This window comes from Podarcis raffonei, chromosome 4 (genome assembly GCF_027172205.1).
Source record: "Podarcis raffonei isolate rPodRaf1 chromosome 4, rPodRaf1.pri, whole genome shotgun sequence".
Classification (NCBI taxonomy): domain Eukaryota; kingdom Metazoa; phylum Chordata; class Lepidosauria; order Squamata; family Lacertidae; genus Podarcis; species Podarcis raffonei.
The window spans coordinates 5802812-5821074 of NC_070605.1; the positions used below are offsets into that span (position 1 = coordinate 5802812).

Consider the following 18263-nt stretch of genomic DNA (forward strand, 5'->3'; position numbering starts at 1 on the left):
TTTATTTTGCAGGGTGATGGGGAAGCAACAAAGACACCCCACGAAATTGGCAGTCAAATCTCACTGAAATTTCAGGGTTTCGGAGATTTGGCTGGCCTTAGACAAGAGGGCTGAGGGTGTTTATTTTTCCTCTTTTTTGTTTTTTAAATGACTTTTAAAGAAACAGGTGGGCAGTTGGTTGTCTGAATCCCAGGGATGTTTGCCTGCACTTTGCACACATGGTATTATTTCTCCCTTCCAGAGGGAGCCAGTGTGGTGTAGTGACAGAGAGCCAGTGTGGTGTAGTGGTTAAGAGCAGTGGACTCGTAATCTGGTGAACCGGGTTCGCTTCCCCGCTCCTCCACATGCAGCTGCTGGGTGACCTTGGGCTAGTCACACTTCTCTGAAGTCTCTCAGCCTCACTCACCTCACAGAGTGTTTGTTGTGGGGGAGGAAGGGAAAAGAGATTGTGAGCCACTTTGAGACTCCTTCGGGTAGTGATAAAGCAGGATATCAAATCCAAACGCTTCTTCAGAAGGTCCCAGGTTCGGTCCCAATTGACTTTTCTATGTAGGGCTGGGAAAGTCTCCAGTCTGAAACCCTGAAGGCATTTAGGCAGGAAGAACCAGCTGCACAAATATAGGATGGGGGATACCTGGCTTACTAGCAGTACATGTGGAAAGGATCTAAGGGACTTGGTGGACTACAACCTGAATACGAGTCCACAGTGTGATGCAGCAGCAAAAAAAGCTAATGCTATTCTAGGCTGCATCAACAGAAGTGTAGTGTCCAGCTCAAAGGAAATCATAGCCCTACTCTATCTGTTCTGTCTTGGTCAGACCACACCTGGAGTCCTGTGTCCAGTTCTGGGCACCACAATTTAAGAAGGATGTTGACAAGCTGGGCAGAGGAGGGTGACCAAGATGATCAGGGGTCTGGAAACTGAGCCTCATGAGGAATGGTTTAAGGAGCTGGGTAATAATTGTAATAAACTAAAATCTGCCCTTATTCCCTTATGGGGAACACAAGAGCCCTTATAGAGTCCTTTGCAGGTTCTCCATCGGTCAGAGAAAATAACAGAGGCCAACCACAGAATATTGAGAAGCAAAGCAGCTCGTAAGCCTGATCTATATTGAACTGTTGCAACAGGGTGCTCCCCTCACACACAGGAAAGGAGGAGGACCCCGGACCAAGGTGTGCCCACCCTTATATAGACATTTTAAATTGCCCGCCCTGGAGTTCAAGACCACCCCTCCATACATCATACATACATCACAGAAGGGGTGTAACCCAAGACCACCCCCCAGAAACGTCATACCTACATCACAGAAAAGGTGGTCTACAACAGAAATTTGAATGTTGTTGTTTTTCCTGTCTGCCAGGTTATCTGATAATGCCTTATCTGATTGCCTTTCCTGGTAGTCTGGCCATTCCTTTGAGATGGTGATTACCCAAATCCTGAGACGATGGGAAGGTTCCCTCACCCCCTCCCTCCTTGCAGAGAAAACATTTGGTCAGCTTGGGAGTCAAAATGGTTTCAGGGCAGTCTTCCTGTGCTGATCTATGTATGCACTTGGTTGGTACATTTATGAACATTTATTATATATATATAAAAGACCTTACTTCTTTTATTTCAGTATGTTTAGCCTGGAAAAAAAGGAGACTGAGAGGAGATATGATTGTTGTTGTTGTTTAGTCGTTTAGTCGTGTCCGACTCTTCGTGACCCCATGGACCAGAGCACGCCAGGCACCTCTGTCCTCCACTGCCTCCCGCAGTTTGGTCAAACTCATGCTGGTAACCTCGAAAACACTATCCAACCATCTCGTCCTCTGTCGCCCCCTTCTCCTTGTGCCCTCCATCTTCCCCAACATCAGGGTCTTTTCCAGGGAGTCTTCTCTTCTCATGAGGTGGCCAAAGTATTGGAGCCTCAGCTTCACGATCTGTCCTTCCAGTGAGCACTCAGGGCTGATTTCCTTAAGAATGGAGAGGTTTGATCTTCTTGCAGTCCATGGGACTCTCAGGAGTCTCCTTCAGCACCATAATTCAAAAGCATCAATTCTTCGGCGATCAGCCTTCTTTATGGTCCAGCTCTCACTTCCATACATCACTACTGGGAAAACCACAGCTTTAACTATACGGACCTTTGTTGGCAAGGTGATGTCTCTACCTTTTAAGATGCTGTCTAGGTTTGTCATTGCTTTTCTCCCAAGAAGCAGGAGATATGATAGCCATCTCCAAATATCACAAGGGCTGTCACATGGAAGAGGGAATAAGCTTGTTTCCTCCTGCTCTGGAAGGTAAGACTCGAACCCATGGCTACAAGTTACATGAAAGGAGATTCCAGCTAAACATCAGGAAGAACTATCTGACAGCAAGAATTGTTTGGCAGTGGAGCAGTCTCCTTTGGAAGCTGGTGGACTCTTGTTCCTTGGAGACTTCTAAGCAGAGGTTGGATGGCCACCTGCCACTGATGCTTTAGCTGAGATTCCTGCATTGCAGGGGGTTGGACTAGATGACGCTTGTGGTCCCTTCCAAGTCTATGATTCTGTGAGAGCTTCTGCCAGCCAGTGTAGACAATACTGAGCTAGGTGGACCAAAGGTCTGACTCACAGAGGGCAGCTCCCTAGGGCAGAGGAGGGGCCATGGCTGGAAGAGAGAGCATCCACCTTGCAGGCAGATAGTCTCAGGCCTGGCCTCCAGTGGCATCTGCAGGTAGGGTGGAAAGGCCCCCAAAGCCTGCACAGATGCTGCCGGTCAGAGCATGCAGTTCTGAACTAAGTGGTCTAAAGGTTTGATTCAATACAATGCAGCTTCCTGATTATCTTAACTGAGATGACTCGAACGTCTTTTGCAAAAGAAACCATCCCTGAAACGAGGGGAGCAGTTTCATCCAGGTGCCAAGAAAGGGTGAAGAAGTGAGCTCCTCTCCGCCCCCCTCCCTCCTGCAGCCTCGCCTGCTATCTCCAGAAAAAAGTGCTGAAAGGCCCTTGTGAGCAAACAGACCTTAAAATGAATAGCAGGCCATAAACCTCCGGCAGCTCCCGTGTGCGCAAGGCTATAAAAGCACAAGAAGTGTCCTGATAAGCAAACATTTGCCACCAGAATAGCGGCTGTGCAACTGAAGGACTGTTAAAATCGCTCCTGCAGCCGTGCCCCAGTGCAATGCCTCCATCAAGGGATGGCCGTTCACCATTCCTTTAAGAGCAATTCATTAGCCAGCTAAGTTGTTTGCTCCCGTTTGGGCTGGTGGCCCTGGAATCTCATCCTGCGATGGAGAGATGGGGCCGCTTGCACCAAGGTGCCGGGGCAACTGGCAGCTTTTATAAGGCCAGTGACACTCAGGTGGGCTCCTTCCACCATCTGACCCCTCCGAAGCTGGTGGTTGCAGTACCACCTGCCAGCCACATGCAGCGGTGGTGCTGCAGCATAGCCAACATTCATATTCCCTGATCCTGCCAGGCAGTGTGTGGTTATAGGAATCTGTTTGCTCGGCTTATCAATCAGTTCTTCCCCAAGCAGGGAGTTTCTGCTTGCCCAGCCAAGGAGGCTCTGGGACCCTCATGACCACGGGCAGCTAGGAGCAATCTGACTCAGCTGGACTGCAGATTTTAACCTACATTGCAGGGGGTTGGGCTGGATGACCCGTGGGGCCCCTTCCAAATCTACAATTCTGTGATTCTAACATAAGGCGCCCTCAAGTCTTAGGAAACCAAGCCTTATGAGGGTACCTTCCGACCCCTGCTCTAAGTTGAGCACTGCTTGTCTGTTTATACGGTTGATTTGCAAGTTGCGTGGGGCTTACCGTATTTTTCGCTCTATAAGACGCACCAGACCACAAGACGCACCTAGTTTTTGGAGGAGGAAAACAAGAAAAAATATATTCTGAATCTCAGAAGCCAGAACAGCAAAAGAGATCACTGCGCAGTGAAAGCAGCAATCCCGCTTGCTGTTCTGGCTTCTGTGATAGCTACGCAGCCTGCATTCGCTCCATAAGACGCACACACATTCCCCCTTACTTTTTAGGAGGGAAAAGGTGAGTCTTATAGAGCAAAAAATACAGTACATGCTTGAACCACCTCCTTGGAGCAACCTTACCTCTCTTAACCTGCTGCACTGGAAAGGTCTCCTGCCCTATGCAAGGCAGAGAGCTTTTAAGTTCTCCTCCTTGCTTAAGAGGCTATGGAAGGCTCTCACATCTCACAGGACCAGCCGAGATCTCATGGGATTTGCTGGATGTTTTTAAGCAGAGGTCGGATGGCCACCTGTCACGGATGCTTCAGCTGAGATTCCTGCATTGCAGGGGGCTGGGCTGGATGATCCTTGGGGGTCCCTTTGCAACTCTACAATTCTGTAATTCTATGATCTCACGAGAGCCTCCCAGAGCCCAGTGTGCCAGTCCGAGAGCTGCAAAGGGGCTGGGTGTGGGCAGGCTGACTCCTGGCCGACGGAGGCCGTCTTATCCTCTGAGGCAGCGGAGCAATATCCATGGAAAACGATTTGTCTGCCTGCCGCTGACTTGTTTGCAGTAGATAACAGCCAGGGGCTGTAAACAGCCTGGGGAGGGCATTAATCTGCCGCTGGCAACTGGCACCTCTCCCAGACTGGCTGTCGGGTTGCAGCCGAGTAGCCGCAAGCGCACCAAAAAGGGCTGGCACTAAGGAGGGAGAAGCAGAACAGCTGCCTCTGGTCATTGAGGAGCTGTAGTTGATGCAGCGCTACAGGATGCTGGCGCCGGTGGGAATTATAGCGCAAAGCACCTGGAGGGCACCAGGCTGGGAAAGCGTTCTCTAAACCTCCTCAGGGAGATTTCAGCTCTTAGATTTCTCCTTTCTGTCCTAGTCCCACAGTCAGTGCAATAGAGCAGGGCAGCTGAGCGGGCATTAGCTGTATATGTAGTTTGATGAGTGAAACAGAATAAAAGATTTTGAGTCTTGGGGGTGTGGAGAGTATGGTCTTTTGGTTGCTATTTTGCTAATGCTGTTAATTATTGTTTCGGCGATCGTAAATGCAGTCTTGATTTGTTAATCATATAATAAGACTTTTGCTTTAATTGTGACATTTAGCTCATTTTTTAGTTGTTGCTTTTTTTGCAGTGGCTTATAGATTGCAATTGTTTTACCGGTGATTTGTTAATTATTCTATATGATTTGTGATGCCCTGCTATGTTCTACCTGTTATTTCTCATAGAATCACAAGAGTTGGAAGAAAACCTGAGGACCATCTAATCCAATTCCCTGCAATGCAGGAATATGTCATAATCACACTCTAACCAACTAAGCAATTATAAGGCACTTTGGGAATCATTTGAATGAAAAGCAGCATAGAAATATAATCCATCCATCCATCCATCCATCCATTCCTCTTGCTTTCTGGTCTCAATGGTGGTGTAATAGTTAAAAGTGTCAGTCTAGGGCCTGGGAGACCAGGGTTCAAATCTCCACTCTGCCGCTTGAATCTCACTGACTGACCTTAGCTCACAGTGGCTGCCTCTCAGCTTAGCCTACCTCGCAGGGTTGTTGTGAGGGGGAACACGAAAACTGTGCATGCCCCCTTGAGCTCATTGCAGGAAACATAAAGGTAAAGGGACCCCTGACCATTAGGTCCAGTCGCGGACGACTCTGGGGTTGTGGCACTCATCTCGCTTTATTGGCCGAGGGAGTCGGCGTACAGCTTCCAGGTCATGTGGCCAGCAGGACTAAGCCGCTTCTGGCGAACCAGAGCAGCGCACGGAAACGCCGTTTACCTTCCCGCCGGAGCGCTACCTCTTTATCTACTTGCACTTTGACGTGCTTTCGAACTGCTAGGTTGGCAGGAGCAGGGTCTGAGCAATGGGAGCTCACCCCGTCACGGGGATTCGAACCACCAACCTTCTGATAGGCAAGCCCAAGGGGCTCAGTGGTTTAGACCACAGCGCCACCCGCATCCCTTGGAGGAAAGGTAGGGTATTAGTAAAATAAGTAAATGAAATCAATAGCTACCTGAGAAGGCTGCCCTCGATCTGCAGTGGCTTTGACCAAGAAGACTGCATATTGTGCTTGGGTTGAACAGACCCTTGGCCTGTTCTTGGCTGGCTTTAGCGAAGGGTTATAAAACTTCGTATCTTGTATCCACACAGCGAGAGTGGCTTTATGTGCATCTATCTATCTCTGTGAGGTCACTGAAGTGGATGCACTTTATAGGTCCAGATGGGACCAGGAGAACATGCCGCAGTCGAGTGAATCGTAACTCAGATAACAAGTTATTTTTGCAGAGGGAGAGCAATCGCCTTTCCCATAACTGGTTTGTTGACCGTGGCAAGTTGATTTGCAAGTGATAGACCGGCGGCCGCAGATAAAGCAGGGCGATTTGGAATCATTATGGGCAGTTTTGCATCCTTCCCTCTTTCCAGCAGAAACACAAAGCCCTTTTTTTAAATAAAAATAATAAAAACCCTCAATAACGTTTGGACAAAAACAGATTTAACAGTTACAGCAGAGGAGCAGGTTTGGAACCACCACTCCATTCAATGCACATGTATTTTTTTTTCTTCACCAGGGTCAAGCTAAAAATAAACAGGTTCTTCAAATCCGCTGCAAAACCCAGCTGTGAAGGACACCAATTGGCTAGCACCTGTGACGTCACGCAAACACCTGCACTGTGTTCGGCTATTGTACATTCTCCAGTCAATATGGAGAATTCTCTCTGCTCAGTATGCATAGCCTTCAAGAAAAATGCTCTTTCCCTGTCCTGGAGTTCAGAGGTGTGTAGTCTGTGGCACCCACCCCACAATCCCAATCTGTAAAAATAAAATAAAAATAAAAGGTACAATCAGAAATCACCACCAGGAATTAGCTGTTGTGAATTAGACTGACACACTGTGGCTGAGTGAGCTTGTGAAAAGCGAAAGGCTTTGTGAAAGGAAATTTGAGAGTGATCTGACCGGCATTTTCACATTAAGACCGAGAGGAAAGAAGGCAGCAAATGGGCTGAAGTTGTTGGGGATTTTTTTTTTGTATTAGAGTGCAATCATAGAATCATAGAATTGTAGAGTTGGAAGGGTCCCACAGGTCATCTAGTTCAACCCTCTGCAATGCAGGAATCTCAACACGCTGTCCCCCCTCCACTTTGAAACCATACCAGAGCCAGCTTAAAGGTAAAGGTATAGGGACCCCTGACCATTAGGTCCAGTCGTGACCGACTCTGGGGTTGCAGCGCTCATCTCGCTTTATTGGCCAAGGGAGCCGGCGTCCAGCTTCCGGGTCATGTGGCCAGCATGACTAAGCCGCTTCTGGCGAACCAGAGCAGCGCACGAAAACTCCGTTTACCTTCCCGCCGGAGCGGTACCTCTTTATCTACTTGCACTTTGACGTGCTTTCGAACTGCTAGGTTGGCAGGAGCAGGGACCGAGCAACGGGAGCTCACCCCGTCGCGGGGATTCGAACCGCCAACCTTCTGATCAGCAAGCCCTAGGCTCAGTGGTTTAACCCACAGCGCCATCCGCGCATCCCAACAGAGCCAACTAACTTTGCCAATATGCTAGCGGTTTCATTGCTGCACCACTAGGACTATATCTGTAATATATTAAAAGATGGGAAAATAATAAGAATGTTACAGCCGATGCACTCTCTTTCTTGACTAATAAAATCAGTATCACATTCTCCGTTATAGCACTACTCTTGCAGAAGATGGTAACGCTGGTGTTACACTGCGATCTCTTTATATGAAATCCACCCCCACATAGAGGTGATATAGCTTACCCAAGTTTTCCCTCCTGTGGGAACTCATGGGGTGGGTCGTTGCACGTCAGCCGGGTTTCCCCATCCACGAGGTAGACATATACTCTTTCCTGAGGGTTAAAGAGTACAGATTGTTATGCTGTGTTAAGCCATTGCAGAATAAGTCACAGCGACTATCAATTAGCTACTGGGCTAAGTTCATGTTGCTGGTTTCAGTAAATAAAGCCCAGTACAGCTTGGCACCAGAACATCAGAAGAGCCCTATCTTCTTATATACATAAAAACATAAGGTTGTCATCATGCAGCACCCAATGGAGGATTTGCAGTGCCTCCTCAGAATCCTAGATCCACATGAAACTCAGGCACCCGAAAAAGGAGCTGGCTGCTTTTCCCAAGATGAAACAGCGCTGCTTCTGGCTCCAATTAACTCTGATTTGGACATCCGCATGAGCCTATTAAGTGTGTCAGGGAGGCTGGCAAAGGCGCCCAGGAGACGCAAGGCCATTAGCGCCGAAAGAAGAGGGGAACTATGGAGGGCAGGCGACAGGCCACAGTACCCAGGCGCTGTTGGCACAGCTTTCCGGATTAAAAACCCAACTTCCTGCATGCCTCCACCCCACCCCATGCCCCAGATAGCCAGCGTCTTGCAACCTCCCGGAACAGATTAATACTATTTTGCTGCTAATTGTCTCCCAATGACTTCACCACTGAGAAGCCTCACAATTAAATCCTCTTCAGGGGGGCTTAGCTGAATGGGCTGGTGTGGCTGTTCTCTTGGTGGACTGGCTGTTCTACCTCCCTCTCTTCTTATTCGATTGCATTGTTTTCTACTGCAGATGAAAATCATTTTCCCCAAAACAAATTTGGGAATTGCCGGGGGTTGGACTGGATGACACTTGAGGTAATAAGAATAAGAATATTTATACCCCGCACATCTGGCTGGGTTTTGCCAGCCACTCTGGGCGGCTCCCAATGGAACACTAAAAACAGAATAAAACTTCAAACATTAAAAGCTTCCCTAAACCGAGGTCCCTTCCAATTGCACAATTCTAAAATCCTAGTGGTCCAGGGCAAGCATAGGCAAACTTGGCCCGCCAGATGTTTTGGGACTACAACTCCCATGATCCCTAGCTAACAGGACCAGAGGTCAGGGATGATGGGAATTGTAGTCCCAAAACATCTGAAGGGCTGAGTTTGCCTATGCCTGGTCCAGGGTGTGGCCAGAATAATAATAATAATAATAATAATAATAATAATAATAATAATAATAATAATTTATTATTTATACCCCGCCCATCTGGCTGAGTTTCCCCAGCCACTCTGGGCGGCTCCCAATCAGTGTTAAAAACAGTACAGCGTTACATATTAAAAACTTCCCTGAACAGGGCTGCCTTAAGATGTCTTCTGAATGTCAGGTAATTATTTATCTCTTTGACATCTGATGGGAGGGTGTTCCACAGGGCAGGCGCCACTACTGAGAAGGCCCTCTGCCTGGTTCCCTGTAACTTGGCTTCTCACAGCGAGGGAACCGCCAGAAGGCCCTTGGCGCTGGACCTCAGCGTCCGGGCAGAATGATGGGGGTGGAGACGCTCCTTCAGGTATACAGGACCGAGGCCGTTTAGGGCTTTAAAGGTCAGCACCAACACTTTGAATCGTGCTCGGAAACGTAGATGCTGGGCACCCCAGAAGCCATGCCATCTCTGTGACATAAAATTGAAGAATTTTAAAATTGAACGGAACCCCAAGGGGCCATCTAGTCCAACCCCCTGCAATGCTAGGATCTCAGCTAAAGTACCCAGGGCAACCTCTGCTTAAAAACCTCCAAAGAAGGGGAGTCCACAACCTGTTCCACTTTGAAAGAGCTCTTACTGTCAGGAAGTTCTTCCCGCCATAGCGGGACCTACTTATCTACTTGCACTGGCATGGTTCCGAACTGCTAGGTTGGCAGGAGCTGGGACTGAGCAACGGGAGCTCACCCCATCGCAGGGATTCAAACCGCCGCCCTTCTGATCAGCAAGCCCTATGCCCTGTGGTTTAACCCACAGCACCACCAACTTAGATGGCTTTAAAAGAAGGTTGTTACTGTTACCCCTAGACAGCTAAGTCCAGTCAAAAGCGACTATGGGGTTGTGGCGCTCATCTTGCTTTCAGGCCGAGGGAGCCGGCGTTTTTCTGCAGACAGCTTTCCGGGTCATGTGGCCAGCAGGACTAAACTGCTTCTGGCACAACGGGACACCGAGACGGAAGCCAGAGCTCATGGAAACCCCATTTACCTTCCCGCCACAGCGGTACCTATTTATCTACTTGCACTGGTGTGCTTTCGAACTGCTAGGTTGGCAGGAGCTGGGACAGAGCAACGGGAGTTCACTCCGTCACGGGGGTTCAAACAGCCGACCTTCCAATCGGCGAGCCCAAGAGGCTCAGTGGTTTAGACCACAGCGCCACCCGCGTCCCTTATGTATGCCCATGGGTGATGCACATCGCTGCACCATAGCTGTGGGCAGATGGGGTCCCCAACCCCACAACTCCAGGCCTGCCGGAGGCAACGAGGCAGAGAGGCATGCTGAAGTCAGTAAGTGCAATTCATTAGTTGAGTGGGACGCGGAGCCATTATCTTTAGCTAATATCGGAAATAATGCAGTCGCCGCTGAGTGATTCGACGTTCTGGTGCCACAGAAACATGCCCTCTGTTTTGTTCTGCCTCAGCTGTTCCCGATCTCTGAGGCCCTGATTTGTCTAAATCACCCCTTCCAGACAAATGAAGGGTTCGGCAGTCTCCCTCCAGGCTGAGCAGCGCCTGCAAATTGCTCGCTCTCCACCCGTAATAGTAACGTCCGTAATGAAGCTGTGCTTAATTTGGCCACAGAGACGGGCACGTTGCGGCAGGGGAGCAGCGAAGCCGAGCGTTGGAGGCCGGGTGGGAAGGAGGCAGCGGACGTGACACTGCCACGCCGGGGGTAGAGGGAGGTGGAGATTGCTCAGGATCGAACCACCAGGACCTTGGTCCATCTAGCTTAATACTGTCTACACAGACTGGCAGCAGCTGTCTGGGATTTCAGGCAGGGCTCTCTCCCAGCCCAACTGGCATAAGCTCCATGGGACTGAACCTGGGACCTTCAGCAGAAATAAACATCATCTATTTCTTTATCCCCCTTCATGGATCACTGCCTTGCCATGGCAAAGGGGCTTCAATAACTCAGAGAAGCTATGAACTATGCCGAGCAGGGCACCCAAGATGGACAGGTCATAGTGGTCCATATAGTAAAAGCTCTGTTTTCCCCACTAGTGATGTATGGAAGTGAGAGCTGGACCATAAAGAAGGCTGGTCGCCAAAGAATTGATGCTTTTGAATTGTGGTGCTGGAGGAGACTCTTGAGAGTCCCATGGACTGCGAGAAGATCAAACCTCTCCATTCTGAAGGAAATCAGCCCTGAGTGCTCACTGGAAGGACAGATCGTGAAGCTGAGGCTCCAAGACTTTGGCCACCTCATGAGAAGAGAAGACTCCCTGGAAAAGACCCTGATGTTTGGAAAGATGGAGGGCACAAGGAGAAGGGGACGACAGAGGACGAGATGGTTGGACAGTGTTCTTGAAGCTACCAGCATGAGTTTGACCAAACTGTGGGAGGCAGTGGAAGACAGAAGTGCCTGGCATGCTCTGGTCCAGGGGGTCATGAAGAGGCGGACACGACTAAACGACTAAACAACAACAACAACAAATTTCTTTATCAGCTCCATCTGGTACGCAGGATGAGACCCTCCCTGCCCGCAGACTGTCTCGCCAGAGTGGTGCATGCTCTAGTTATTTCTCGCTTGGACTACTGCAACGCGCTCTACGTGGGGCTACCTTTGAAGGTGACCCAGAAACTACAACTAATCCAAAATGCGGCAACTAGACTGGTGACTGGGAGTGGCTGCTGAGACCATATAACACTGGTCTTGAAAAACCTACATTGGCTCCCAGTATGTTTCTGAGCACAATTTAAGCTGTTGGCGCTGACTTTTAAAGCCCTCAATGGCCTCGGTCCTGTATACCTGAAGGAGCATCTCCACCCCCATCATCCAGCCCGAACACCGAGGGCCTTCTAGTGGTTCCTTCCCTGCGATAAGTGAGTTACAGGGAACCAGGCGGAAGGCCTTCTCGGTGGTGGCACCCGCCCTGTGGAACACCCTCCCAGCAGATGTCAAGGCAATAAACAACTATTTTACTTTTAAAAGACAACTGAAGGCGGCCCTGTTTAGGGAAGTTTTTAATGCCTGACGCTGTATTGTTTTTAATATTCAGTTGGAAGTCGCCCAGAGTCGCTGGGGAAAACCAGCCAGATGGGCGGGGTATAAATTATTATTATTATTATTATTATTATTATTATTATTATTATTATTACAGTGGTACCTCGGGTTACATATGCTTCAGGTTACAGACGCTTCAGGTTACAGACTCCGCTAACCCAGAAATAGTACCTCAGGTTAAGAACTTTGCTTCAGGATGAGAACAAAAATCATCCTCTGGCGGCGTGGTGGCAGCAGGAGGCCCCATTAGCTAAAGTGGTGCTTCATTTTAAGAACAGTTTCAGGTTAAGAACGGACCTCCGGAACGAATTAAGTACGTAACCAGAGGTACCACTGTATTATTATTATCCTATCAGTATAACACTTTTCAGGCAAACATGCCTACAAAGCGGTTTATGGCAACAAGTAAAACATTCCAGAAGAAATTTTTAAAAATGAAGTTATGGCTATCACCTGATGCCATCCTAGAATTGTTGAATCAGGAGGGACCTCCAAGGGCCATCTAGTCCAACCCCCCCTGCAATGCAGGAATCACAGACAGAAAATCCCTGACAGATGGACAGCCAGCCTCTGCTTTAAAACCTTCAATGAAGGAAACTCCACTACCTTCCAAGGGAGACTGTTCCACTGTTGGACAGCTCTTACCCTCAGAAAGTTCTTCCAAATGCTTAGTCCGAATCTCCTTTCTTGTAACTTAAAGCCGTGGGTTCGAGTCCTACCCTCCAGAGCAGGAGAAAGCAAGCTTGCTACTGTATCATATCTCCTCTTTTCCAGGCTAAACACATCCAGCTCCTTCAACCATTCCTCATCAGGCTTGGTTTCCAGACCCCTGAGCATCTTGGTCGCCCTCCTCTGCACACCTTCCAGCTTGTCAGCATCCTTCTTAAATTGTGGCGCCCAGAACTGGACACAGGACTCCAGGTAATCTTATTGTATTAACCACCTTGGTGAATTTTATGGATCTCACACCATCTTGCAATCTTCAAAAAGCAGCACAGCTGTCTTTTTAAACTAATAAATGGCCTAAGCAGGAACCCAGGTCCTTTGAGAGTAGGGACAACATTCTTCTTGCAGTTTGTGTGTGACACACAGACATTGACTGTTCCTGGAGCACCACCAGAGTGCAAAGCACTGTCTCTGGGCTTTGTGATTTGTGTCAGTGAAAATAATAGCACAAATGTCCCTTTTCTGAAAGGCCTTTATTTTGATAGATGTACTTTGCAGCGTATGCCTTAAAAACAACTGTGGTTTGTTTCAGATGGTTTTCTCACACGATTTTTTTAATTTTTCATGTATCGATTGGCAAATGCCACGAGAGCCTTTCTTTTCACTGTCTTGCAACTGAAGTATTGCAACGAAAGGGAAAAAGCGAAATAAGGCTAAAAGGATTCTTCAACACCCGCTGGACAGCCCAGGCCGGGCAACAGATGGAGAAGAAATGTGTTAATAATAATAATAATAATAATAATAATAATAATAATAATTTATTATTTGTACCCCGCCCATCTGGCTGGGTTTCCCCAGCCACTCTGGGCGGCTTCCATAGAAACCAAAAATACACTAAAATATCACACATTAAAAACTTCCCTGAACAGGGCTGCCTTAAGATGTCTTCTGAATGTCAGGTAGTTGTTTATCGCTTTGACATCTGGTGGGAGGGCGTTCCACAGGGGAGGTGCCACTACCGAGAAGGCCCTCTGCCTGGTTCCCTGTAACTTGGCTTCTCGCAGTGAGGGAACCGCCAGAAGGCCCTCGGAGCTGGACCTCAGTGTCCGGGCAGAACGATGGGGGTGGAGACGCTCCTTCAGGTATACTGGGCCGAGGCCATTTAGGGCTTTAAAGGTCAGCACCAACACTTTGAATTGTGCTCGGAAACGTACTGGGAGCGGCCGCGCCCAGTCACTAGTCTAGCTGCCGCATTCTGGATTAGTTGTAGTTTCTGAGTCACCTCGGATCTCTCCAAATTACTCTAGGAAGGGAGCCATGCTGCACTCTGGGAACCAGTTTTGATCTTATTGTTTTAGATTTCTGGGGGGGGTGGGATGGGGGCTAAACCCTAGAAATTAATAAATGGTGGGATTTTGATTATTTGGGATGTGAAGGAAGAACTACAGGTTGAAGGAATTCCTGGGTTAGCCTACGCAAAATGACCTGGCCAAGATATAGTAGTACCTCAGGTTACATACGCTTCAGGTTACATACGCTTTAGGTTACAGACTCTGCTAACCCAGAAATAATACCTCGGGTTAAGGATGAGAACAGAAATTGTGCAGCAGCGGCGCAGCGGCAGCAGCAGCAGGAGGCCACATTAGCTAAAGTGGTGCTTCAGGTTAAGAACAGTTTCAGGTTAAGAATGGACCTCCGGAATGAATTAAGTTCTTAACCCGTGGTACCACTGTACATTAAGAAACAAGAGAGGGCCATTGAGGACCACTGGCAATTCGAGAGAACTGTCTTCCCCACTTGCCCTGAGATGTGAACAGAGACTGGAGGTTTGGAAGGTTGCCAGGGTACCTGGGTGTGAGGTGACAGTTCTTAGCAAGGTGTACTGGGAAGAGGAAGGAAGAAGAAAGACTGGGCTCCATTTTGGGCAGGCTGGCTGAAGGCTGGCTGGCTGGGAGAGATGCCTTGGACCCAGGACTACACAAGCCTCTCTTGGAAGGACCATGCTGTAAAATCAAGGCTCCTTCCATGCAAACTGAAGGTGTAAATAGGGGACTAAGCCACATTTCTTAAAGCTAAGACAGTCTCCACCGTGTCTCAATTCTGCAAAGGACCACAGACCCTGGGTGAGTGCCTGGAACCCCCGGACTCTTGCCACCGCTCAGCAGAGAGAGGAGGAGGCACCAAACTTTTGTAACACTATTCTGCGACCTAATTTAGTGAATTACCCAGGACTGTGGGCATGCAGAACAGTTGGGTTGTTTTAATCCTGCTTTTTAAAAACGGGGCCGCCTTTTAGATTTTGCAATGCTTTGCTTTGTGATGGTTTTAAATGTATATTGTTTATTTATTGCTGTAAGTCATTTTGGGTTGCACCGGGGGTGGGGGAATCACTGAATATGTTTAATGAAGAATACCCCTTTCTCTCTCTCTCCAAATGGCCCATGCAAATTTCATCTTTTCCACAAGGACTTGGTCCTGGGAGACTTTATCCCACCTACATCAAAGCCAGATATACATGTCGCTGCATTTGGTCAGATTCAGCACCCTTGTGCCTTACATTAGACTGTAAGCTCCTTGGGGCAGGGATATGATTTGCCCCCTCCCCCTTTTCTTTTCCAGTAGAATGCCAAGCATATCAGCCACGATGTGTTCACAACAAGAGCTTCAACACTTCAATGATTCTTCAATGATTCTTCAACATCAAAAAGGATGGGCACAGGGGGAAGGAGGTTTAAGGATGGAGGCACCCATGTCAAAGGGGACCATGTCACCCTGAAGTTCCCCCGAAGGCACCAGTCAGTTCCGAATCCTGTCCTTGCCACGAACTCACAAGGTGGCTTCAAGCCACCTCACTCTCTCTCGTAGTACAACCACACTGGGAATATTGCGCTGGTCACCGGATATTGTAGTGTTGAGAAAGGTTCAGGGTGCCCAAATGATCAAGGAGATGGAGAAAGTCTTTCTATGAAGAAAGTCTGCTGTCCCTGGGACAGGATGGAAGTTTATGACACGAGAAAGTAGACAGAGAAATGCTTTTATCCATCTCTCGTGGTCACCCAATGAAGCTGAATGTTAGATGGAAAAGTGGGATAGATATAAAACTTATGTTCAAAAATACAGTAAAGGTTCGCTATCTATGCTAGCATTTGATTGACGCTGGAGTGAGACTGAGCTGAGAAATAAGACTAAGAGCACATATTGATATAGGAATGTATTAGATAATACGTAAAGAAATATACAATAATAAGAGTACATTCATTTGTGAAAAAGGAATATACAACAGGAAAGAGAGGACGTCTAGTGTGTTGGTATGTATATGATTGGGGGGGTTTGTTTTTTCCCCCCCTCTTCTTTCTTCTTTCTTTTTTCTTTTTGTTTCATTTTCTTTCTAGGTATATAAAAAATTCATATAATTTTTGTATACATGTTGGAAATAATATTATAGTAAGTCCTGTAATGTAATATGACAACGTTTACCAATGTAATATAAGAATGTTAACAAATAAGTGAAATGTAAATAAAACAACCGAAACAAAATATAAACATTAATAAACCATAAAAAGGAAGAAGCTGAATGTTAGAAGATTCAGGACACATAAAAGGAACGACTTCTTTGTGCATAGACTATGGAACTCCCTGCCACAGGAGGCCATGATAGCCACCAACCTGGGAGCCTTTAAAAGAGGATTAAACAAATTGATGGAGGAGAAGAGGGCTTTCTGTGGCTTCTGGCCACACTAGCTGTACTCTGCATCTGCCTGATCCAGCAGACACTTCTGACATTCTCTTCTGACATTCTCACCCCCCCCCACACCCCATGGGGATTAATAATAGTGACCTACCTTACAAGGCTGTTGTTAGGATTGCAAGCAAATACTCTAAACCTCCCTGAAGTGCTTTATCAATTGCCGCTGTCATCGTCTAACAACCTCCAGGGCAGCGTGCTTAAATGTCGGCTACGGCACTACATCTTTCTGAGGAACGCGGCTGCATCTCTTGCCTATATTTATCTGAGCCATTGATTTATTTGGGAGCTGACAAGGACTTCCGCTCAATTTCACGCTCAATGAAGCTCATTACAGAAGAGGCGCTTTGCCTCCTCCCGAAGGAGGAGACGATAACCGAGTGGTGCGATGCCAGAGTCCCAGCTGGCACCAACAGGGACAACCTGGGGAAGATGTTAAGCAGGTGGGAGACGGGCAATTTGGGGTGATGCTCACAGGCGGGTGCTGAACCAGGTCGCCGCCTTTGCAATTGAAGCGGGAGACCCCACTGCTTAGGGCTAGTCCTTCGCAGCCAGTGGGCAAACCTGTGCCATCTTCTAATATCAAAAGGGCTGCAAAGTGGAAGATGGTGCAAGTTCTGCTGCTCCAGGGCGGAAGATCTGAACCGATGGATTCAAATGATAAGAAAGGCGATTCTAGCTAAACTATAGGATAAACTTTCTGGCGGCAAGAGCTCGTTGACAGTGCAACATCTCGCTCTATAGGCCAAGGGAGCCGGCGTTTGTCCACAGACAGTTTTTCCGGGTCATGTGGCCAGCATGACTAAGCCGCTTCTGGCAAACCAGAGCAGTGCACGGAAACAACGTTTACCTTCCCGCTGGAGCGGTACCTATTTATCTTAGAAGGTGGCGGACACTCCTTCATTGAAGGTTTCTTCATTGAAGGTTTCTAAACTTGGGATGCGGGTGGCGCTGTGGGTTAAACCACAGAGCCTAGGGCTTGCCAATCGGAAGGTCGGCAGTTTGAATCCCTGCGACGGGTGAGCTCCCGTTGCTCGATCCCTGCTCCTGCCAACCTAGCAGTTTGAAAGCACGTCAAAGTACAAGTAGATAAATAGGCACCGCTCCAGTGGGAAGGTAAACGGCGTTTCCATGCACTGCTCTGGTTTTCCAGAAGTGGCTTAGTCATGCTGGCCACATGACCCAGAAACTGCGGACAGACGCTGGCTCCCTCGGACTATAGAGTGAGATGAGCGCGCAACCCCAGAGTCGTCCGTGACTGGACCTACCGGTCAGGGGTACCTTTACCTGTACCTTTTTAAACAGAGGTTGGATGGCCACCTGTCAGAGATTATTGAGCCATGATTTCTGCATTACAGGGTGGGCTGGGCTGTGTGGACTAGATGACCACTGGGTTCCCTTCCAACTCTTCTATGATGAGCTAGGAGTGGGTTACAGCAGGACCAGAGGGCAATTTTGGAATTGTTGGAGTCTGTTCATATGGGAAGAAGCGGCCCTTGAGGTCTTGCCGTCTTGAGCCGTTTAAGGCTTTATAGCTCAAAACCAGCACTTTGAATTGGGGCTGGAGACTAATTGGCAGCCAGTGCGGTTGGGCCAGGATCAGTGCAATATGCTCTCTGTAGATGAGTGTGGCCTTTGCTAAGGACCTCTGAACTTCCCTGGAGTGGAGAGAGGATGTTCGTAGCACCACCAGTGCCTTTTGACTTATTGTGGCAAGAGGCCACAAGAATACTCCTGTGCAGTGCATTTTGTGAGCCAATAATTGAGTGGTTTCAGATTTAATTGTTGTTGTTTTTAACCTTGTTCTCCAAAAGATTACCTACCTTAAAAGATCTGAGAAGGGAAGAGATACTCTGCGTCCCTTTCCA

At 48.1% G+C, this 18263-nt stretch overlaps 1 protein-coding gene across 2 annotated transcripts in view; it reads right to left on the reverse strand.

The window, feature by feature from the left end:
* The window catches only part of PDE2A (phosphodiesterase 2A), a 384874-nt gene that overhangs the window by 98578 nt on the left and 268033 nt on the right, over nucleotides 1–18263 (reverse strand). For both annotated transcript variants that reach the window (XM_053385339.1, XM_053385340.1), the window contains one exon: nucleotides 7717–7805. In XM_053385339.1, coding sequence (XP_053241314.1) covers nucleotides 7717–7805 — 89 coding nt within the window. The remainder of the gene's footprint in view (nucleotides 1–7716; nucleotides 7806–18263) is intronic.